At 39.4% G+C, this 17,906-nt stretch overlaps 1 protein-coding gene across 1 annotated transcript in view; it reads right to left on the bottom strand.

The window, feature by feature from the left end:
• LOC135205681 (titin homolog) overlaps nucleotides 1–16,199 on the bottom strand; it is a 99,650-nt gene extending 83,451 nt beyond the window's left edge. Inside the window, exons 1-4 of the mRNA XM_064236596.1 lie at nucleotides 15,398–16,199; nucleotides 2,582–2,700; nucleotides 2,150–2,371; nucleotides 1,764–2,020 (exon numbers count right to left, since the gene is read on the bottom strand). Of these exons, the coding sequence (XP_064092666.1) occupies nucleotides 1,764–2,020; nucleotides 2,150–2,371; nucleotides 2,582–2,700; nucleotides 15,398–15,470 (671 nt within the window). The 5' untranslated portion in view covers nucleotides 15,471–16,199. The remainder of the gene's footprint in view (nucleotides 1–1,763; nucleotides 2,021–2,149; nucleotides 2,372–2,581; nucleotides 2,701–15,397) is intronic.
• Between the last annotated feature and the right edge of the window lie 1,707 nt (nucleotides 16,200–17,906).

The raw sequence follows: 17,906 nt of genomic DNA, 5'->3' as shown, positions 1-17,906 counted from the left end.
GGAGTGTAGAATTTAATAGTCTAGTTGAAAATACTAGTGCAGTTATATTGAAAAGAAAAACAAAAGAAATCACTAAAATTTCATATTAAGGAACAAACTGCAAAATTGTAGGCAACCTAGATTCCCTGAAACATCACAAATTTTTAATCAATTTGAATTTTCCAGAGCTAACAACCTGAGGTCTTAACAATAAGCTAATCTTCTTGCGCCAGCTGGAAACTGGTTAAAAACAATCAAAGATTGTAAAGCAAGGAACCCGTGGCATCTGGCAACTCGTATGTATACAAGGTGGACGCTGGTCACCAACTAGGCATAGAAACCTGTGACACATCAGTCTTTCTCCCAAACCCAGGAAAAGAGAGGGGTGACTGGAGGTGGGCAGTAAACGTAAGATCTCGGGTTTCTTAGCTAGGAAATATACAAATTGACTGAAAATTTGTGATTTGTTCATACGCGAAACAAACCTTCAGTCTTAACAATAGGATAGACTTACTCTACTTGGAGGGAGATACAAGTACCCTAAACCGGCTGGGAGTTTAACCCACTTGACCACCCTTCCTAGATGAACGAGTTCTAAAGTAGGGGGTCAAAGCCTGTGAGTGAATAGACAATCACATATCTAAAAACTCAGCCATCGGGATGAAAAACAGTGATAGATGACCAGATTCACTGCATTTCAGGAACGTAAATAAAACTGCCGGTTCAAACAACAAACCATGCAAGCTACAGGAGTTTGTCACCACTCCTCACTCCCCTCTCAAGGAACTCCCGCAGACCTAGAAAAGCCGTTTCCAACTACAAAATGTTGACGTGAAGCAGTTTGTCCTCTGCACTCCAAACACCCGAGGCAAGGAGATCTTCCAGATGAGCAGCCCAACTGTCAATGGAGGCATCCGAAAAAAGCATGGAGGGGGTGAATGCAGAGGGACTCCCATCGTGAGATTCTGGTCGGCCAAAGAGGGGGCACCCTGTCGGCCCAGACACCCAAACAGCTGCCATCTTGTTTGATTTGGAATCTGAAATAAAGGAAGAAGGCGTTGCCTTCTCCCTCTCAGGAAGGACATTACATCCGGCGGGAGAGGAGCTACATTAAAACATTTCCAACGACGAATCGATGGAAGCAAAGGAAGAGACAGTGGTACAACCAATGCAGCGTGGAACACTTCTGGAAGAAGGGAATGCTGAACCATCCAAATGAGGAGGCAAAAAACCCTCCCAAGAAGGACAAGTAGATACTCTACGATGCTCCCTCTTCTTGCGGAACACCTCCACTACAACACAGGCCAGGAACGACATTCCGGGCATGGATTAGTAATGGTACAAAAATTAGACTGGCACCTACTGCATGTAGTATGGGGATATGTAATGGTAGAAGCCAAAAACCTGGAGCACGGAAATGCCTGAATGCCCGGCCACATGCATTTAACGAGGCCTAGAAGAACTGGAGGACTATGATAAACATAATGGTAAGACACACAAACACACTGAAACAGAGAAATCATGGGCAAACAAAGCAACCGGCTTGGGAAGGAGAGTGCAAGCAACTACACCGAATGATACGTCACGGGGTTCTATGCCTGGTCAGTAATCAGCTTCCAGCTCGTATAAGTGAGTTGCCAGATGCCAAAGATTTCTTGCTTTACAATCTTTAATTGTTTTTAATTGGTTTCCAGCTGGCGCAAGAAGATTATCCTATTATTAAGACCGAAGATTTGTTCTGCATATGAACAAAATATGAACAAAAGACTGATCTTAAAATTTACCTGCTGAAAGATTCTGTTTTGATAAATGGAGTTTTGAGACGCTGGACTTTAGGCGAGGAAGACGAGTGTTTATGGTTTATGGCACTTGACTTTTGTGGGGGTCTGTATCGCCCGTCCTCTTTCAGCAGCGCTATCCACTTCAGGAGCTTGGCTAGCGGCCACACTGGAACATTCCATAGCCTGGCATTTTCAAGAACATCACAAGTGCCTTGTCGTCTGACGCAAGCACGTTCCAGCAAAACTTCTGCTCGCGTTCGCTACAAAAGCAAAAATAAAAAAAAAAATTTAAATGCTACTAATTTTGTAATTTTCAAGTTACTATAACAGCGCTCACTAGAAGTTTTCCAATTTTTTCAAACGTGAAACACTGCTAAAAAGTTACACACCACACGTTTTTTTCCACTCTCCTCTCTCGGAGAGTCTATATTGAGGGGTGAATCATGTGAAGTCGAGGGTAACGAAGACAAGGGTTGCTGTGGAGTGTGAGGAGAAGCTGCATGAACTGTGCTAGGTGATGGTTGCAGTTCACTGCTGGATCCCCCTGTCGTCTGGCTTCCCCTTGTGGTGATCACATAATTCACCTCTCGACTCAGGAACTCTTCAACAATCTGGAAATTTTACAAAAAAAAAAAAAAAAAAAAAAAAAAAAAAAAAAAAAAAAAAAAAAAAAAAAAAAAAAATTATTCTTCAACACCAAAGCCTTCATACTGGATTTTCTGTCCATAACTCTCACAAAATGTACTTATAGTTGTACTTTTTTAATTCCAGCTTTTAATTTCAATCATGACATACTTTACAAGAAGGACCTCTCTACTTACCCCTCCTAGAATCTGTATATCAGCAGTTATGTTGGCTGTGCCTCTGTAACCCTTCAAATCAAGATAGAATCGTTTGTTAAACAAAGGCTTGTAAGGAAGTTTGCTGATAGCCTTGTCACCTGAAATGAAGAATAAAAAAAAAAGAAATAGTCAGAATCCCAAATATTTGAATGTAATTCCCTTCCCAACATACACACAATAGCATCAACCTGATGTACTGTAAATTCCTCACCTTTTTTAAAACCCAAGAAGGTAAATATTTTGTACTAGTCAACATGAAGATTATACAGTGCCTTGACTACATACATATAACAATTACAGATGCCTTAGAAAAAATAATTTTCCATTTACGGGATTAAACATTAAATTACTTCTCTCCACTCTAGTGTGCTCCTCCCTAATTACCACCCAGCCTCAGTGTTCAGTTGCCATTTTTCCCAAAAATTGCTTGACCTTCCTACTGACCTCTGTCCAGTTGTTTCAAAATCTAGTTTCCTAAATATCCCTCATCCCTTATCATACTACAGGCAGTCCCCGGGTTACGACAGGGGTTCCGTTCTTGAGATGCGTCGTAGCCGAAAATCGTCGTAAGCCGGAACATCGTCAAAAATCCTAAGAAAACTATGTAAACTGCATTCTTATGGCATTTTCATCAAAAAAAAAAACAAAAAAAAAAAAAAAAAAAAAAAAAAAAAAAAAAAAAAAAATCAAATATTGATTATTTTGAATTTTTGGTGTCACATTTCATCTGCCAGATGAGCGTTGTAGGCGTCGTAACCCTAGAAATAATGTCTGATGAATATAATTGAAAAGCGTCGTAACCCGGGGACTGCCTGTATATCCAAACCATCTCAATCAATGAAATAGATTGATTTTCCAGCTACTGGCCACCATATCTCTGCAGCCTCCTCATTTGCAGCATAATCTTTCAACATCATTCCCAACACATATCTAAGGCTCCTACATTTTTTTTTTTTTTTTTTGGGTTTTTTTTTTTTTTTTTTTTTTTTTGGGGGGGGGTGGGGGGGGGAGTCCATGCCAACATATGTTTGATGTAGTACAGGTCATAAACATACACGATAAAGTTTTCTTCTGCTGACTGACTGACTTAAGAAAATTAAACTGTTAAGCAGAGCACTGGGGCACTTTTGCCCACTGAGTGCTTCAATAAAGTGAAAAGGAGTTGGAGTGGTAAAGTAAAATGCTAAACAGTGGATGGAGCAGGAAAGCAATGACTTTAAAAACCAAGCAACTCCTCAAAGGAACAAATGTTGTCTTCCCTTGCCAGGCCTAAAACAAACTCCTTACTTGTCCCTTCACTGCCATTCTTAAAGAACTTCCAGCATCACTCTGGAATGCAGGGTACAAGTAAGGGTTATGATCTTACCCATAGGAACCCGGCTTCCACAACGCAGTTCTATAGTACTCTTAAGATAATACTCCAGAAGTACTTTGCTCTTAAGGTATCACTGAAGCCATGGTATTAGCTTTCTGTTGTCTGGGAAGATTAGGATTTGGGAGGCAGTAGGGTAAGGCTCAGCAGATGGTTCCCTTTCTAGGATGTTTCCATCCTGGTTATTTGTGAGGTTCCAAGGAGTTAACAAAAAGGCATTAAAATAGAAGTGGCAACCTTTAATACTTTAGTTTCCTTTTCTTAGTGGAAATGAGGGTCACCAAACCCATGGACTATCTCCCATTCCTGATGTCCTAGTAAAGGACCAAGCAGTCTGTTCACTGCTATGAGGGCTGCCATTTTCATCATGGACAATTGGCCTACTTCATGGCATCCAATTCCAAGACCCCCTAATCCTTCACCAAAATGATTCCCCCTTTGTTACAGACATTCATGCCTTGATGTCCAAGAGAGTTGGGTCCTCAAATGACTTCCTACACACACATTCATACCCAGCAACAGTAGGCACAGTTTCTGGGAAGAAGGCCTTGCTTCCATGTTTGCATCAATAAAAGAAAAAAAAAGGGGGGGGGGTGTCAACTTCAAAGCATTACACAAGACTAGAGTAAGATGGATTCCCCATAGTGAAAAGGAAGGAGTTGGTACGTCCCTCCTAAGGACAGGATCAAGAGGTTATGTTTGTTTGTTTGTATGGTGTTAATACGTTGCATGGAACCAGTGGTTATTCAGCAACGGGATCAACGGCTTTATGTGACTTCCGAGCCACGTCAAGAGTGCACTTCTATCACCAGAAATACACATCTCTCACTCCTCAATGGAATGGCCGAGAATCGAACCCGCAACCACCGAGGTGAGAAGCAAACACCAAACCAACCACGCCACTGAGGCGCTAAAGTCAAGAGGTTATGAATGGTAATTCAACAATTCCTCAGGAATATTCTCATCTGCTGGTAAAGACATGGCAGATCATAATCAGGCATCTGAGGTCTCACAGAAGTTGGTTCTAGACAACCGATTCACGATTCAATCCCTTCAACTTTTAAGCTCTCTAGATGGTGATCACCTTCAACAATGTCTGGGGACTGCCCAGTTCTGATTAAGGTGGTTCTGAGGGCACAACACAGACTACATACCTGCAATGGGGCATTTCTTTTATTCTTTATCCTCCAAAGCAGTTAATGTTTAAATACTTTGGGCAGGTACAGTTGGGATTTTTATCTCCTGTGCTTCCTCATCAACTTTCTGTAGTCCCAAAGTATCCATACCATTCAGATAGAAATAATTAAGACTTTTAAAAGTTACAAGTTATTTCAATACCTACTACCAACTTTTACAAGTTGGCTTACATCTTCACACCGTTAAGGATGGACTGTCTATAAACACCTGTTTCCCACCAGGTGGCGTTGGAATTTTTATGTCTGTCAGAATTCATCCTGACCACCCACTAAAATGTGGGGAGGCTGGATGAGTTTCCACTTTAACAGTAGTTACATACCTAATTAATAAATTTTATCATAAAAATTCTCATTATTTGGGATGAATCTATCTACTGTTAAAGTTAGCCGACTATCATAGTGAATTAAGATGGTGGGTTATTGCATCCAAAACTTCTAAACATTCTTACCTGTTTTGCGATCCTTAGTGGTATGTACTGCCACCAAATGGTGGATCAACAGTAGGGTGTAAAAGTCCCTGCCACAAGACTTGTCAGAGATTTTTACGAGGAAACAGGACTCCATCTCTTAAGAGTACGTACTGGTGACTAAAGAAAATGGCTACCTTCAGGTATGCAGGTAAACTCAAATACCAATGTGCAGCTTCATGCTCACCAAACTCAAAATCAGGATTTCCTAGCCACCTAAACATGAGATAAAGGAAGACTTCTCTCGCATTTGGTTAAGGAGAAAATCATCCCTGCCGTGATGGAAAGGACTAAGGGCTTTATAATTCTCATACAAATTTCAATGTATGGTAAATACTAATGAGAAGCAAAAATTTTGTTACACCTCCATTGAGCTGCACTGACAACCACTAGCAACAGGTTTTCAAGGACGTCATGAAGTTTGACTTTAAAAAAGGAACATGCTCAGGATTCAACTCTGAGTGTACTGACTTAATTCAGCAACATATAAAAAAGGTGAGTATTCCTGGTTATAGGAGCGTTAGGCCTCCTCATACCATAGATATATTTTTAACTTCTCCTTTTAAAGCTTTAAGCCAGTCCAGGTAGACCCTTGGAGTTCTATCTGGAAATACCAAAGCCTCTTCTTCATTACCCACTACAGCAGTTAATTTAGGCACTCACAAATCTGGGAAAGGCTTTCATTTTTATATTTTTGGCTCTCGAGATGAAAAAAAAAATTAATAATAAAAGAGGCATCCACGTGAACAATGCCCACATTACCAGGCTTTGAAGCTCACTAATATGCTCTGCCATGGAAAGAGCTTAATACAACATACTTTCCAATTCCAATAAGATTAGTTTTGATAGACCTAACAAGAATTCCTATGTAGACATAAAATTACGGCCCTTTCGCTATCTGCTGTATTTGATACGCACATACCGTTTCTGTTGGGGATTTTACCAGCTGTCATAGGCTATCACATTCACATTCCAGCAGTGTCGACAACAGAACTCACTGTCAAGGATCTTGAGCAATGCCTGAACTCATGGATACACTATGGAAAGTCAATATCAAGAAATAAAGTAACTGAGAGAGAGAGAGAGAGAGAGAGAGAGAGAGAGAGAGAGAGAGAGAGAGAGAGAGAGAGAGAGAGCTTACTACAGGATCAGGTTTCTGACCATCCGGCTTAAATTGGGAAACTGCATATTGTGTTTTTGCTCATTTATTTTTGCCTTAATCATTATATTAATTTCCAAATTCATGTTTAACAATATATGCAGTAATTACAAATAGATTAGTATCATTTCATCTATGCATATTTTAGGCATACTTTTTTTTTACATTTTGTCCCAGGTAAACTATGGCTTTTGTTTTTATGATATACATATATGTACTAGTGTTTTGATCTGGTGGAGTAGCAATGAAACTGATGGGGGGGGGGGGGGGGGGCGCATTATGCCCAATCTTTGGTTATTTGGACTATCTTCACCCACAATTCAAGTGTTAAAATGTGTTGGCCTACTTCTAAGGGTCTTCTTTGGCGAGCTTGTAACTGATTTGTATCTATTTTGGATCATAATTCTTAACTCCCATACAACATACAAAGGAGGCCAGGTGTGTTCACCAGAGCTGTTGTGAAAGACACACCAGAACAACCTCTCTTTACTCTTTACTAACAAGAGAACATGCATGAGATGTTTTTCCAGGATCTCATCTGCTACTAAGGAGCCCACAGCTTTCAGTTCCAGCAAGAAGCACCTATTGCTAGCACCTCAGCCAAGAGGATGACCGATTCACTTCTCAAGCCCATGTTTGTTGACGTGAGCCATGCCCACTTCCTGCTAGCATGCGATAAGTAGTACATAGAGAAATCGGATTAAGAATAAACCGTTAATAGCTCTAATAAGAAAGTATGTATGTTAATTGCCAATGAATGAACATAGCTACCATACTGAAAACCAAACACTGACAACTGAAACTCCACCCAATATTGCGAACCCACTGAGATCATCCTACCCAAAGTTATGTAACTGCCAACATCCTGTGACGATGGTGCAGGAAACGACAATTCTCATACATTCCTGCCTCAAGAAAAGGTAGCTGATTCTACATGGGATCACAGTTGTTACAGATCCCTAATAAGCGGCCAACTTTAAAAAAAAACTTTAATAAAAATGAAAAAGACCAACTGCTGTATACAAGTAGTCATCTATAAGTATAAATAATTTAGGATTTAAATTACTGAATTCACAACCAAAAGAAAGCAAAACTTTAACTGGTACTTGTACAAATAGAAAATTAAAAATACACACACAAATCACCGTGAACTCAGAATTATCCACAAAAGGAAACTTGTTACCTACAACAAAATTATAAATGGTATTAAGGAGTACACGGAAGCTATATGGCCCCATTACGTATAAAGTTGGTGACCTTAGCTACCTATGTTTGAAGGGGATTTGCTTCAAAGTTTTAACAACTATTAAACAACTAACACTGAAAATGCCTGCATCAGTACCTCTAAGTTGGCAAATTTTGCAAGGAAAAACAAAAATCATATAGGTATATAAAAAAAAAGTTGCAATCAAAAACACTTTTCCTGGTGTCAAAGTAAAGATATAGTGATCATACATGCTGTTAAAGTTTTATCATCTGTGGTTCAAAGAACTGTCCTTTAAGGTTTTAAAAATGTGAGTTTTGAGAAAACAGCTGATTTTTGCAGTAAATGTAATTCTTCATATAAGAAACATCCCCTCAAACTTACAAAACAGTCAGATGGGAAGCAAAGTGATCCATGCTTGGTTTCACCTTTGGTGATAGACATTCGAGACATTTCTTCAATGAAGACTTGCCTTTTGTTCTGATTCTTTTGTCTTCTCAATTCTCATAGGACATATAGTTTTTATATACTATGTCTCTTATAATAAATCTCTTCTTTGCTCCTTTTATGTAAAAAAAAAAAAAAAAAAAAAAAAAAAAAATGGTACTCAGAAATGCACTAAAAAGCTGGAAGGCATGGCTGGACTCACGCTTACACCATGGCACTACTTGGCATGCCCAAAAGAAATGTTGCCATATACTTAGATATTTCTTTTATTTGTGAATAGACACCCTGTACAATAGATATCCTTTATCTTGTCAAACAACATATGGGCAGACCCCAGTTATTGGTGGTCTCGGTTAATGGCGATCCAGTTTTAAGGCTTGTCTCGTGCCATAAAATCGGTGATTTATGGTGCCATAACGCTGCAAGTTTCGAATAGAGTTATGGCACCATTACATACCTATCAGAGGTGCCATTAACCAAAACTCAGCACCATCAATTGCTAAGTTCCGGTTAATGCCAGTTTCGCTTTTCAGCACCCCTCCAAGAGCGGAATCCCTCCAAGAATGGAACCCCGCCGATAACTGGGGACTGCCTGTACTAAACTGACTTGTAAATCATTTCACTGAAGATAAATTTCGTACACATGAATGGTGATGAGGAAGATTGCTATATTCATTTGCATGTCGGTGTATATTTGCTTATAGCACATTGATATACATGTTGTGGTTATTTTACTGTAAAAATAAGTCAAGAAATATAAGCCATTCTAGAGGGTTTGCAAGAATCTCCCCAAGCCAGGAACTCTTCACAGGGCGCCCATGGGTATGTAAACGGTCATTCTCTCTCAGATTAAAAAGAGCGTCACCTCCTCCCAGCACGCCCCAAAAAGTTTGTTGGTTTTGAGCGTCACCTATATTGGCACCCATTGGTCAATAGACCTAAGGAGAGGTGCTAGAGCCAATCACATCTAGGAGGGAAAATATCAGGGGGTTTGTGGGGTACTAGAGGAAAGAGAGGAAACCAAGGTGTCCCCTTGAGGGTCAAGGCAGTGAGGCGTCAGTCAAGCATTAGGGTGGATGTGCGACACACCCTTGTTCCCTCCGCCGGTTTCCGTCCTCGGTCCGAAACTTGGGTTTCTATAGAATTTAGTTTTAATCTCACTCGGGCCCTTGTGTAACTTCATTAGAATATAAGTCCGGTGTTAAATAATCATTGAGCGTTTGATTTCTCCATGTCTCTCAGTAATTTAAGAGACCAATGCGGCCCAGGTCGGGGTCATAATTTTAGTGTCAGGTGTGGGGTACGCTGCGAAGCGCTAATTAACATTAAATATAGAGATCTGTGGGTCTTGCGAGGTGCAGATTTGGTGACTAATTGTTCGGTGTCTACGATCTGAAAATACGCGATGGAGCAGGCATATGAAACAAAAATACAAAAAGGCAGATGGCGAAGTGATACGTTGAAGCAAAAAATTGTGCCTGTCTTCGCATAATTAGTGCCTAAGTAACAAGTGGAAGATAGCGAAAAAAGTCAGTGTGACATTGCAATACCGAGCGGGAGACATCGATAAACGGGCGAATACACGCACACATGTGCTACGCATAAAAAGGCCAACAGAGTAGAAAAACGGTATACTATATGCAATGTATAAGCGAGGGAAAGACAGAAAGGACGAGTGCCGTATTATACGAGGGAATGACCGTTAACATACCCATGGGTGCCCTGTGAGGAGTTCCTGGTGTGGGGAGATTCTTGCAAGCCCTCTAGAATGGCTTAAATATAAAAAGTCAATACATAACTGAGTCAAGAAATACAAAACAACATACTATGTCAATCGTCAGGCTCAGTACATCTATGGTGCCACTTTTATGAGTCCCAAGACGCTACTGCCACAGAGACTGGGATATTTTAGTGGGTGCCAAAAGTTTATTGATTTCGAACAAACAGGACTAAAAAATGTTTTGACAAGTTTTGCGACAATTCGTCGCTCACAGTGCCATATAAGCAATGAACAACATTGTCAAAAACCAATAAACTTTTTTTTTTGTTAGCAATAATGCTTCAGGATATGTTTATCTATACATACATAATATAGTCCAAAAGTCAATAACTCAATTTTGATCACTACTTGAAATTCCGATTGGCACACCTCTAAGGGCTGGAATACACATTCAACTTTCAATTTAAAATTTACTAAGCAGCCAATAGCTTTCATAACAATACTTTACCGTTAAGTTATAACGAGAGTAAAGTAATAGGATTTCAATGGGAAAACTATCTCATTCCCACTTAATGTATATACTAAACCTTACTTGTGTACAATAAGACTTTCTGCATGTTGAGAGCTATTTAAAAAGTACAATCCTCTTATATGTTCTAGTAAAGGGATCAACATAACATACTGCAAGAGAGGTCAATTCATCAACACTGCCATTTAGTTTTGCCAATCAGGCATACCTACTTTCCCCAAAAATTCAACATGCAGTATCTCACCCTAACCAAACCTAGGGCCCCTAGTCCACTATCGAAAGGTAATGGTTACGGTCAAAATCACAGTATATACTCATAATTTTCAATTAGCTTTATAGTATTTATCTGACTGGAAAAATAAGATAACAGTACTCTTGGTTGTCACAAAGACCTACACAAAGTGAAACAATATATTACAAATAGTTGACCTTATTACCATTTTCAAAAGCATTAACTCTTACAATTCTAAATTTCCAATTTTAGTTAAAGTTAAATATCAAAGTAAAAACTAGGAAAACTTAAAAAAATTAGAGTACCAGCAGTATATTGCATTTTGTGAAATTTAGTGGACAATTTTTCATAGCAATACAGCAACACAAAAACCAAATAGGCTTGACTAAAAGTAAAACTTCACATACACTATTGTATTTTAAAACTAACTTATGTTAATAAATGCTGAATGGCATTTAATCAGAGAATACAAACTGTCCATGTCAAATTTAATTGATTCATTAAAGCAAAGTACTATTTTTAAAGGGTGACTGGAAGGAAGGTACAACTGCCACTACTAATCCTGGAAGACAAATTGGTAATATGGATTAGCATCAGTCTAACAGCAGCCTATTTTACAAGAACCTTCCTTTGCTTTCATATGCATGAATATGATAACCAATCTAAGCCATGGACAGCAGCAATCACTTTACTGCTTTTTCACAGTCTGCTCCATGACAACATTTCAATGGAGATTACAGCTGTCCATATTTCCAAAAGTTCAAGGTCACCTACTCAAACTGTGCAGGTTTAGACTGCCTATTCATATTTTCCAGGTTTAAGGTTGCCTACCAAATTTTTTGTTTAGGGTTGCCTACCCGAATTTTTAAGGTTAAGGGGTCTAGCTTTAAGATCTAGGGAATGCAGGTCGTGCACATCCTGGTCACTAATTTACTCTCATAGTAAACAACATACAACTAAAAAAATTATGACAAACCCCACACACAGTTTCAAACTATTTTACCAACAACTAGTGGCCTCTTCACGGATAAGATCAAATGACATAAAGAGCACAATAACAAAAAGTAAACATTATATGGCAAAGGATGGTTGTAGATAGTATTAGTATGCATTTCAATTACATGATTGCAAACAAAAGAAAAACTGACAATTTACACATCAGAATGTCAACATCATCATAACATCAATGATGAAAATGGGAGTTCCCGCGAGGTAATGTCCTAAACTTGGTAGTACAAATGATGTTTAGCTGAGAGTTCAGATTAATTTGTAAACGATAGACACTACAACAAACATTTTATCCACACTTAGAGGCCATTTCACACACAAATGGACTGCATAACAGATTTGTCAACAGTGATGTCCTGAGTTCTCTTCTAATAAATATGACCATTTCTCTAACCTACCCCTAGCACATGATAGGGAAACTACAGCAAAATGAAATTTTTGATAAAGTTGCAAGTCATTATCAGTATGAATAAATAATTCTATCTCACTGATGGGAATGCAGACCTGAAAAATCCATTAGCAGTGCAAAATTCAAAGGCGATTCACATGACATGGCTCACATTAGCCATGAAGTGCCTCCTTAGCTCTCACTCATGTTCTTTCTGTTCCATCTCATGAACATGGACGCAATTCGCCAATTTTAAACTTGCGGTTTTTTTTTTTTAACCCATGGTGAATTTTATACTAATTACATTCAATAACCAAAACTCTCAATATGGAATCTGAGGATGATGTATGTGTTTTCAGTGAGTCACAAAGCCTATGTACTGCAAGACATGCACCCTACAGTAAAACTTGCCTTACGATATTTACTACCAATTATATGAACTATTTATCATTGACGTTTTCTGCTCATTGTAGCATGTGAGCTGTGGCACAGGTTGACAACTTAGGATTTTCTAGGGAAAAACTTTTTGGGTGCTTATGACCCTCCTTCACTGGCCAAACCAAATGACAAAAGAATAAGCAAAGGAGCAAGATTAAACATATATTCCAATGAACAGCTGCTTACAGAAGTTAAAAAATTACATTGCAACATAGAACTACTGTAGCCTAAAATAACGCAAATTAATAGACTGATCATCTATTACAAACAACACCAACATTTTGATGAATGATTTTGTTCATGATGACAAAACACTGGAGATCAAGTGAGTGCTCTCCTTAAACACCTAAGTGTGTCCACACTGCAGTACATGTCATAAAAATAAATGTCATTGACTTCCTGCATACACAGTACTATATACAAACAAACTGACAACAATTCAACAACTTTAAATGGACTGAAACTTTAGTAAATGCTGGATAACTGTACAAAACTGGTTAGGACTCCCAATAACTCACAGACTTTATTCGGCTCACTGTGCTGTGTGATATGCTGCCATATTTGTGCAAAGTTTTACTACAGAGGATACGCACCTTTCAACATCTTGTCATGAGTTCCTAATAATATTTATGAGATTGATCACAGTTCATTTTACAATTTAACACACAGTAAATCCCCTTTATTTGCATTCTCAAGATTCGTGGACTCACCTATTCGTAGGGGTCTCTCTGGACATATATAGGCATTATCAGCAGAAATTTCGCCTATTCGCAGAATTTTCACTGAGAAATAACAACTAATTATTGCATTTTCATGACTATATGCACTTTTTGTGATAAAACTATTAAACGACGTAAGTAAACACACTTTCAGTTTTCCTTATTCTATGTTTGAACTATCAAAATACTATCAGCAAGTAGCACTAAAACTGACACATGACACAAGTATTAAACTTCAAATTTATAGCTTAGGTAGTCAAACAGTTAAAAAACAACTTAAGCATATAATGTATTAAATTTTTCTAATAGTAGGTAACAAAATGATTACCTGACAGAGAAAAAGCAGACCAACCAATCAGTACAATCATCAATGTTTACAAAATACCTAATCAATGAAATGGACCAATTTCGATACTGTATCCCACTGCCCTGTTCTCAAACACTTCATTTTGCCAGGACTTTGTTAATGATTTTGCAACCACTGCTAGCTAGCATGAACACTTTTTCTGTGAACGTCAAATGTCGTCACAACACGACAAACAGCACTACAGCTGAAGGATGACAAGTGCATTAAGGTTCAAATTTATAGCTCAGACAAACTGACAGTCCAGGAAAGATTTCAACACGACCTTCATCGATATGATTGGTAAAATCCTTTAAAACATATGATTGAACCTGGTTAGCTCTTTCAAAGTACTGAAAGCAAATTAAGCTCTTATCAATACATTTGCTTGTAAAGCACCCGACTTCAGAATAACCTATCATAGCTCTGATTTACTTCCTAGCCTACTACAATAAAACATTCCACATTGCCTAGGTTACACTCCATGCAGAAGCAGGAATATTATCTATTTATATCTTACAGAAATCTGTTAAACGTGAAAACCACAATGCAGCCACTTCGCTTTTTTACGCACAAATACTTCTGCCGAAACATTATACAAGTATGCTTGTATGACATACAGTGCAAGGTCAACCATATATTGTTTTACATGAATTAGACCACCCAAACCGTAGTGATGATCAAAACTGACTGCCCTAACCCCCATAATAAAAAAAAATGACATCTCAAAATATTCTTGTAAAAAGATATTTCTGACCAGCCAAATGACACAAGCTGAAATGAAAGAAGCGAGCGATATGAAATTCTGAAAAAATCAGCCTGCATGGGTGAAAAAATCAATTAAGCAACTGCTTAGGCCCAAGACACACACTTCAAAATTTTTGTTGTATGAGTACTAGGTAGCTACTTAGGTATGCCCTACCAAAATAGACTGGCCACACCAGAAATGGGAGAAACTGTTATTCCCCCAGAGGTTCCTTGGAGGGTGACACTTTGGGGATCCCGGGGGAGACAAGTGTTCCCTCTGGCCATGCCATATGCTGGGAGTGAAGGTGCAGGATAAAAATGGCTGTGCCCTCCCAGAATGAGTGACAGTGTTGGCCACCAGCAGAGATGAGGAGGAGGAGGAGGAGGAGGATGAGGAGGAGGATGAGGAGGAGGATGAGGAGGAGGATGAGGCCGCTGGAGGAAGGAGCAAGAGGAGGAGGAGGGCCACTACTGGCTGGCCACCCACCTCCATCCCTTCTTCAGCCGAGGTTCATGATTGCCCAGCTAGTTCTGACGACACCTTCAGGAGTGGGTCAAATACTTAGTTAAGAGAAGTGAGAGAAGGCCGGAGGTGAGGGTGTATTGATCAGAGAGCGTGTGTGTTTGTGAGCGGCAGTGAGGGAGAGCGAGAGAGAAAGAGAAAGAGCGAGAGAGAAAGAGAGAGAGAGAGAGGACGGGTGTTGGCTGAGCGTCAGCCACTATCATCATCATCCCTCACCAGCTCCACCGCCCTCGACTTCGCCTTCCCCGATCTGCCAAACCCGAGTGAATCTTATTAACCGGCCGGAACAACGGCTCCAATTACCTTTGCGATCACTTTTGAAGGCTGGCGTCACTCTTCCCTTTATCTGCCTCTTCTTTTTAGAGGGAGAAACCATCGTCCGGACACCAATACAAGTTTGTGTTGGTGTACACTCATTGAACCAAGAGGTCCCCACCGCTGCTGCTGTTGTTGTTAGGCTTACTAACGTTGGCCTTTGTCAAATTCCGCCTAATTTCACACTTTCTTCTTCCTTCTCGTCGTTCATGATAACACCACGGGGCAATTCCTCGTCACATATCACTGTACGATGGTTTCCCTTACACTACGAGCATATTAAACAACGATAATCGAGGAGCAAACACATACAGCCTTCCCTTGGAACACTATTCACTCACTGCCGCCATCTGTTGGTAAACAGCCAAGGCTCGATTTCAAAGTTTTGGTGCTCGACTCAAAGGTTATTTTCACACTTTTGGACCTGGATGGTCGTCAATCGTATCTCAAAATTGTTATTATAACGTTTAAACGAACGAATAAATATTAATCACGCACATCGTAGCTCCTAAGTACCATTTCCATCTATTTCTAAAGCACCGTCGGATGGGTACTCGACAAACTTGCACCGAGCGGGAGTTGTGGAACTGTGGAAAATGCGAGTGTGGGGCGAAGTGGTCCAGAGGAAGGACGTGCTACACCACGAACCACGGCCATTTTGTCTTTTTAAGCTTAGACGTAATTCATATTCACGTCTTTGGCCTTATCGCCAGATGATATGAAATGACAGCTCGTCGTGCATTCCGTATTACACGGCTATATTTGTTGTTGATGATATATTTGTTTGATTTTATCCTCCTGCACACAGCTAGAATCGGTTTTATCGAAAGATACATTGCTCTTTAACAGTTGAACATGACCAGAGCGAAATACGGGTACGTATGTGGGGTTTCCTGAGGTTTGTTCCAGAGTTCTGTAACAGGACACCCCTGCGGCGTCCAAGGGGTTGAGGGGTTTGTGCACGCCTTTCCCTGGTTCATGTCTGAGTTTCTAGCCCACTTGCGAGTCAACTGCATGTCACTGCGAACGGTCTTAGCAGATCGGCTTTGCTATCACGGCAGTCCTCGAACATTCTCTTGCGGTTAACTTTGTTCTCAGCAACATACGGAATTTTAAGACATATCTTACATTTCTTTACTATGCTGTGTATATGTATTTAATAAGTACCAGAGAGAGAGAGAAAACAAAAAAGGTGTCCTGGGGAATACTTTAAAGACTAGGGGCTTGAAGCGACTCGAGTAGTTTACCATTCTGCGATTTTAATACACTAGTGACCTATTTTAGTTACAAGGAGTGCATTATATTAGCACAGTTTCCAGTCGACCCACAAAATCATTTCCCCCCTCGTCAGAGCAATATGCATTAAGTTATCCCATACACACGTAGATTTAACGTTAAGTAGATATCGATTGAGTGGCAAAAAACAAATATAATCATTTTAGCTAAAGCACGAAAAATAGGGAAAAGCGCGCGAATTGGCTGTCAGGCACCAGTAACTAACATCTCCAACAAAACCATTATCATTCACTTTCAGTCGACTGAAGAATATTGTGTCACGGGGCCACTTGTTTATTAGTAGTTATTTTGGATAAGGTCAGTAGTTCTGTTAACTGAGCTAGCTTTATTTCATGAGAGATAACCGATTTCAGTGCAAATTCATCTTGTTTTAACTGTAACGAAATTTACTGAAAACGTATGTGATATTTTGAGAAAACTTCCCCAAACCTTGATACACTGGACTTTTGTACTTTTCCCTTTTTTGGAGAAAGTGCCAGTTACAATATACTTATGGCACCACTCAGAAGCAAGCACGGAAGCGCCTGTCAGGAACATTTATGCAGATACGATAAAAACCTAAAACATGGAAGGTTAGATTGTCGAGGTTCGCATGTCAGGCTAGCGACCCCGATATAATACTCCAACTGTAACCTTATGAAATTGTTCTCCTCGTTCGTTGCCTACTATGTCTTAACATGGATGCTTTAGTGCTGAGCCCATGAAAAGCTGTTAATCTATTTTTTATTAAATAATTATGCCAAGAGTTTGGTTCTAAATGGCGTTTTCTTGTTTACAGTGAACCCTAGTTTTAAAAATACCCTTTTATGAAACGAGCGTATTTCTATAAATGCAAATATATCACAAAGAGATAATACTGGTGATGTTCGCTATTTGTCATGTGCTGTAACTATTGCATGCACTACCCTTTTGGAATTACACATGTCAATACAGTTGGTAAAATTCATTGTACCGGGGTTCGAGGAACGCTGGTATTATGATGCCGAAGTGTAGGCAAATTTTACCGCTCCATATCTTTAGTCACGAACCAATTTTGTTGTTGGGTTAGGTTTGCGTCTGTCTATTTACAAGATACAACAATAAACTAATACTTGTGTGTCTCCTCTATGAGATTTTCGACAATACCATAAGAAATTTCTCGAAATCGAAGCTTTGTAGACGTAAATATTTTGAGCATAAGGTTTTTTCTCCTATTCCAGCA

This window comes from Macrobrachium nipponense, chromosome 24 (genome assembly GCF_015104395.2).
Source record: "Macrobrachium nipponense isolate FS-2020 chromosome 24, ASM1510439v2, whole genome shotgun sequence".
NCBI lineage: Eukaryota > Metazoa > Arthropoda > Malacostraca > Decapoda > Palaemonidae > Macrobrachium > Macrobrachium nipponense.
Note: the sequence above shows the minus strand (reverse complement) of the source record. Positions and strands in the feature narration are given on the sequence as shown.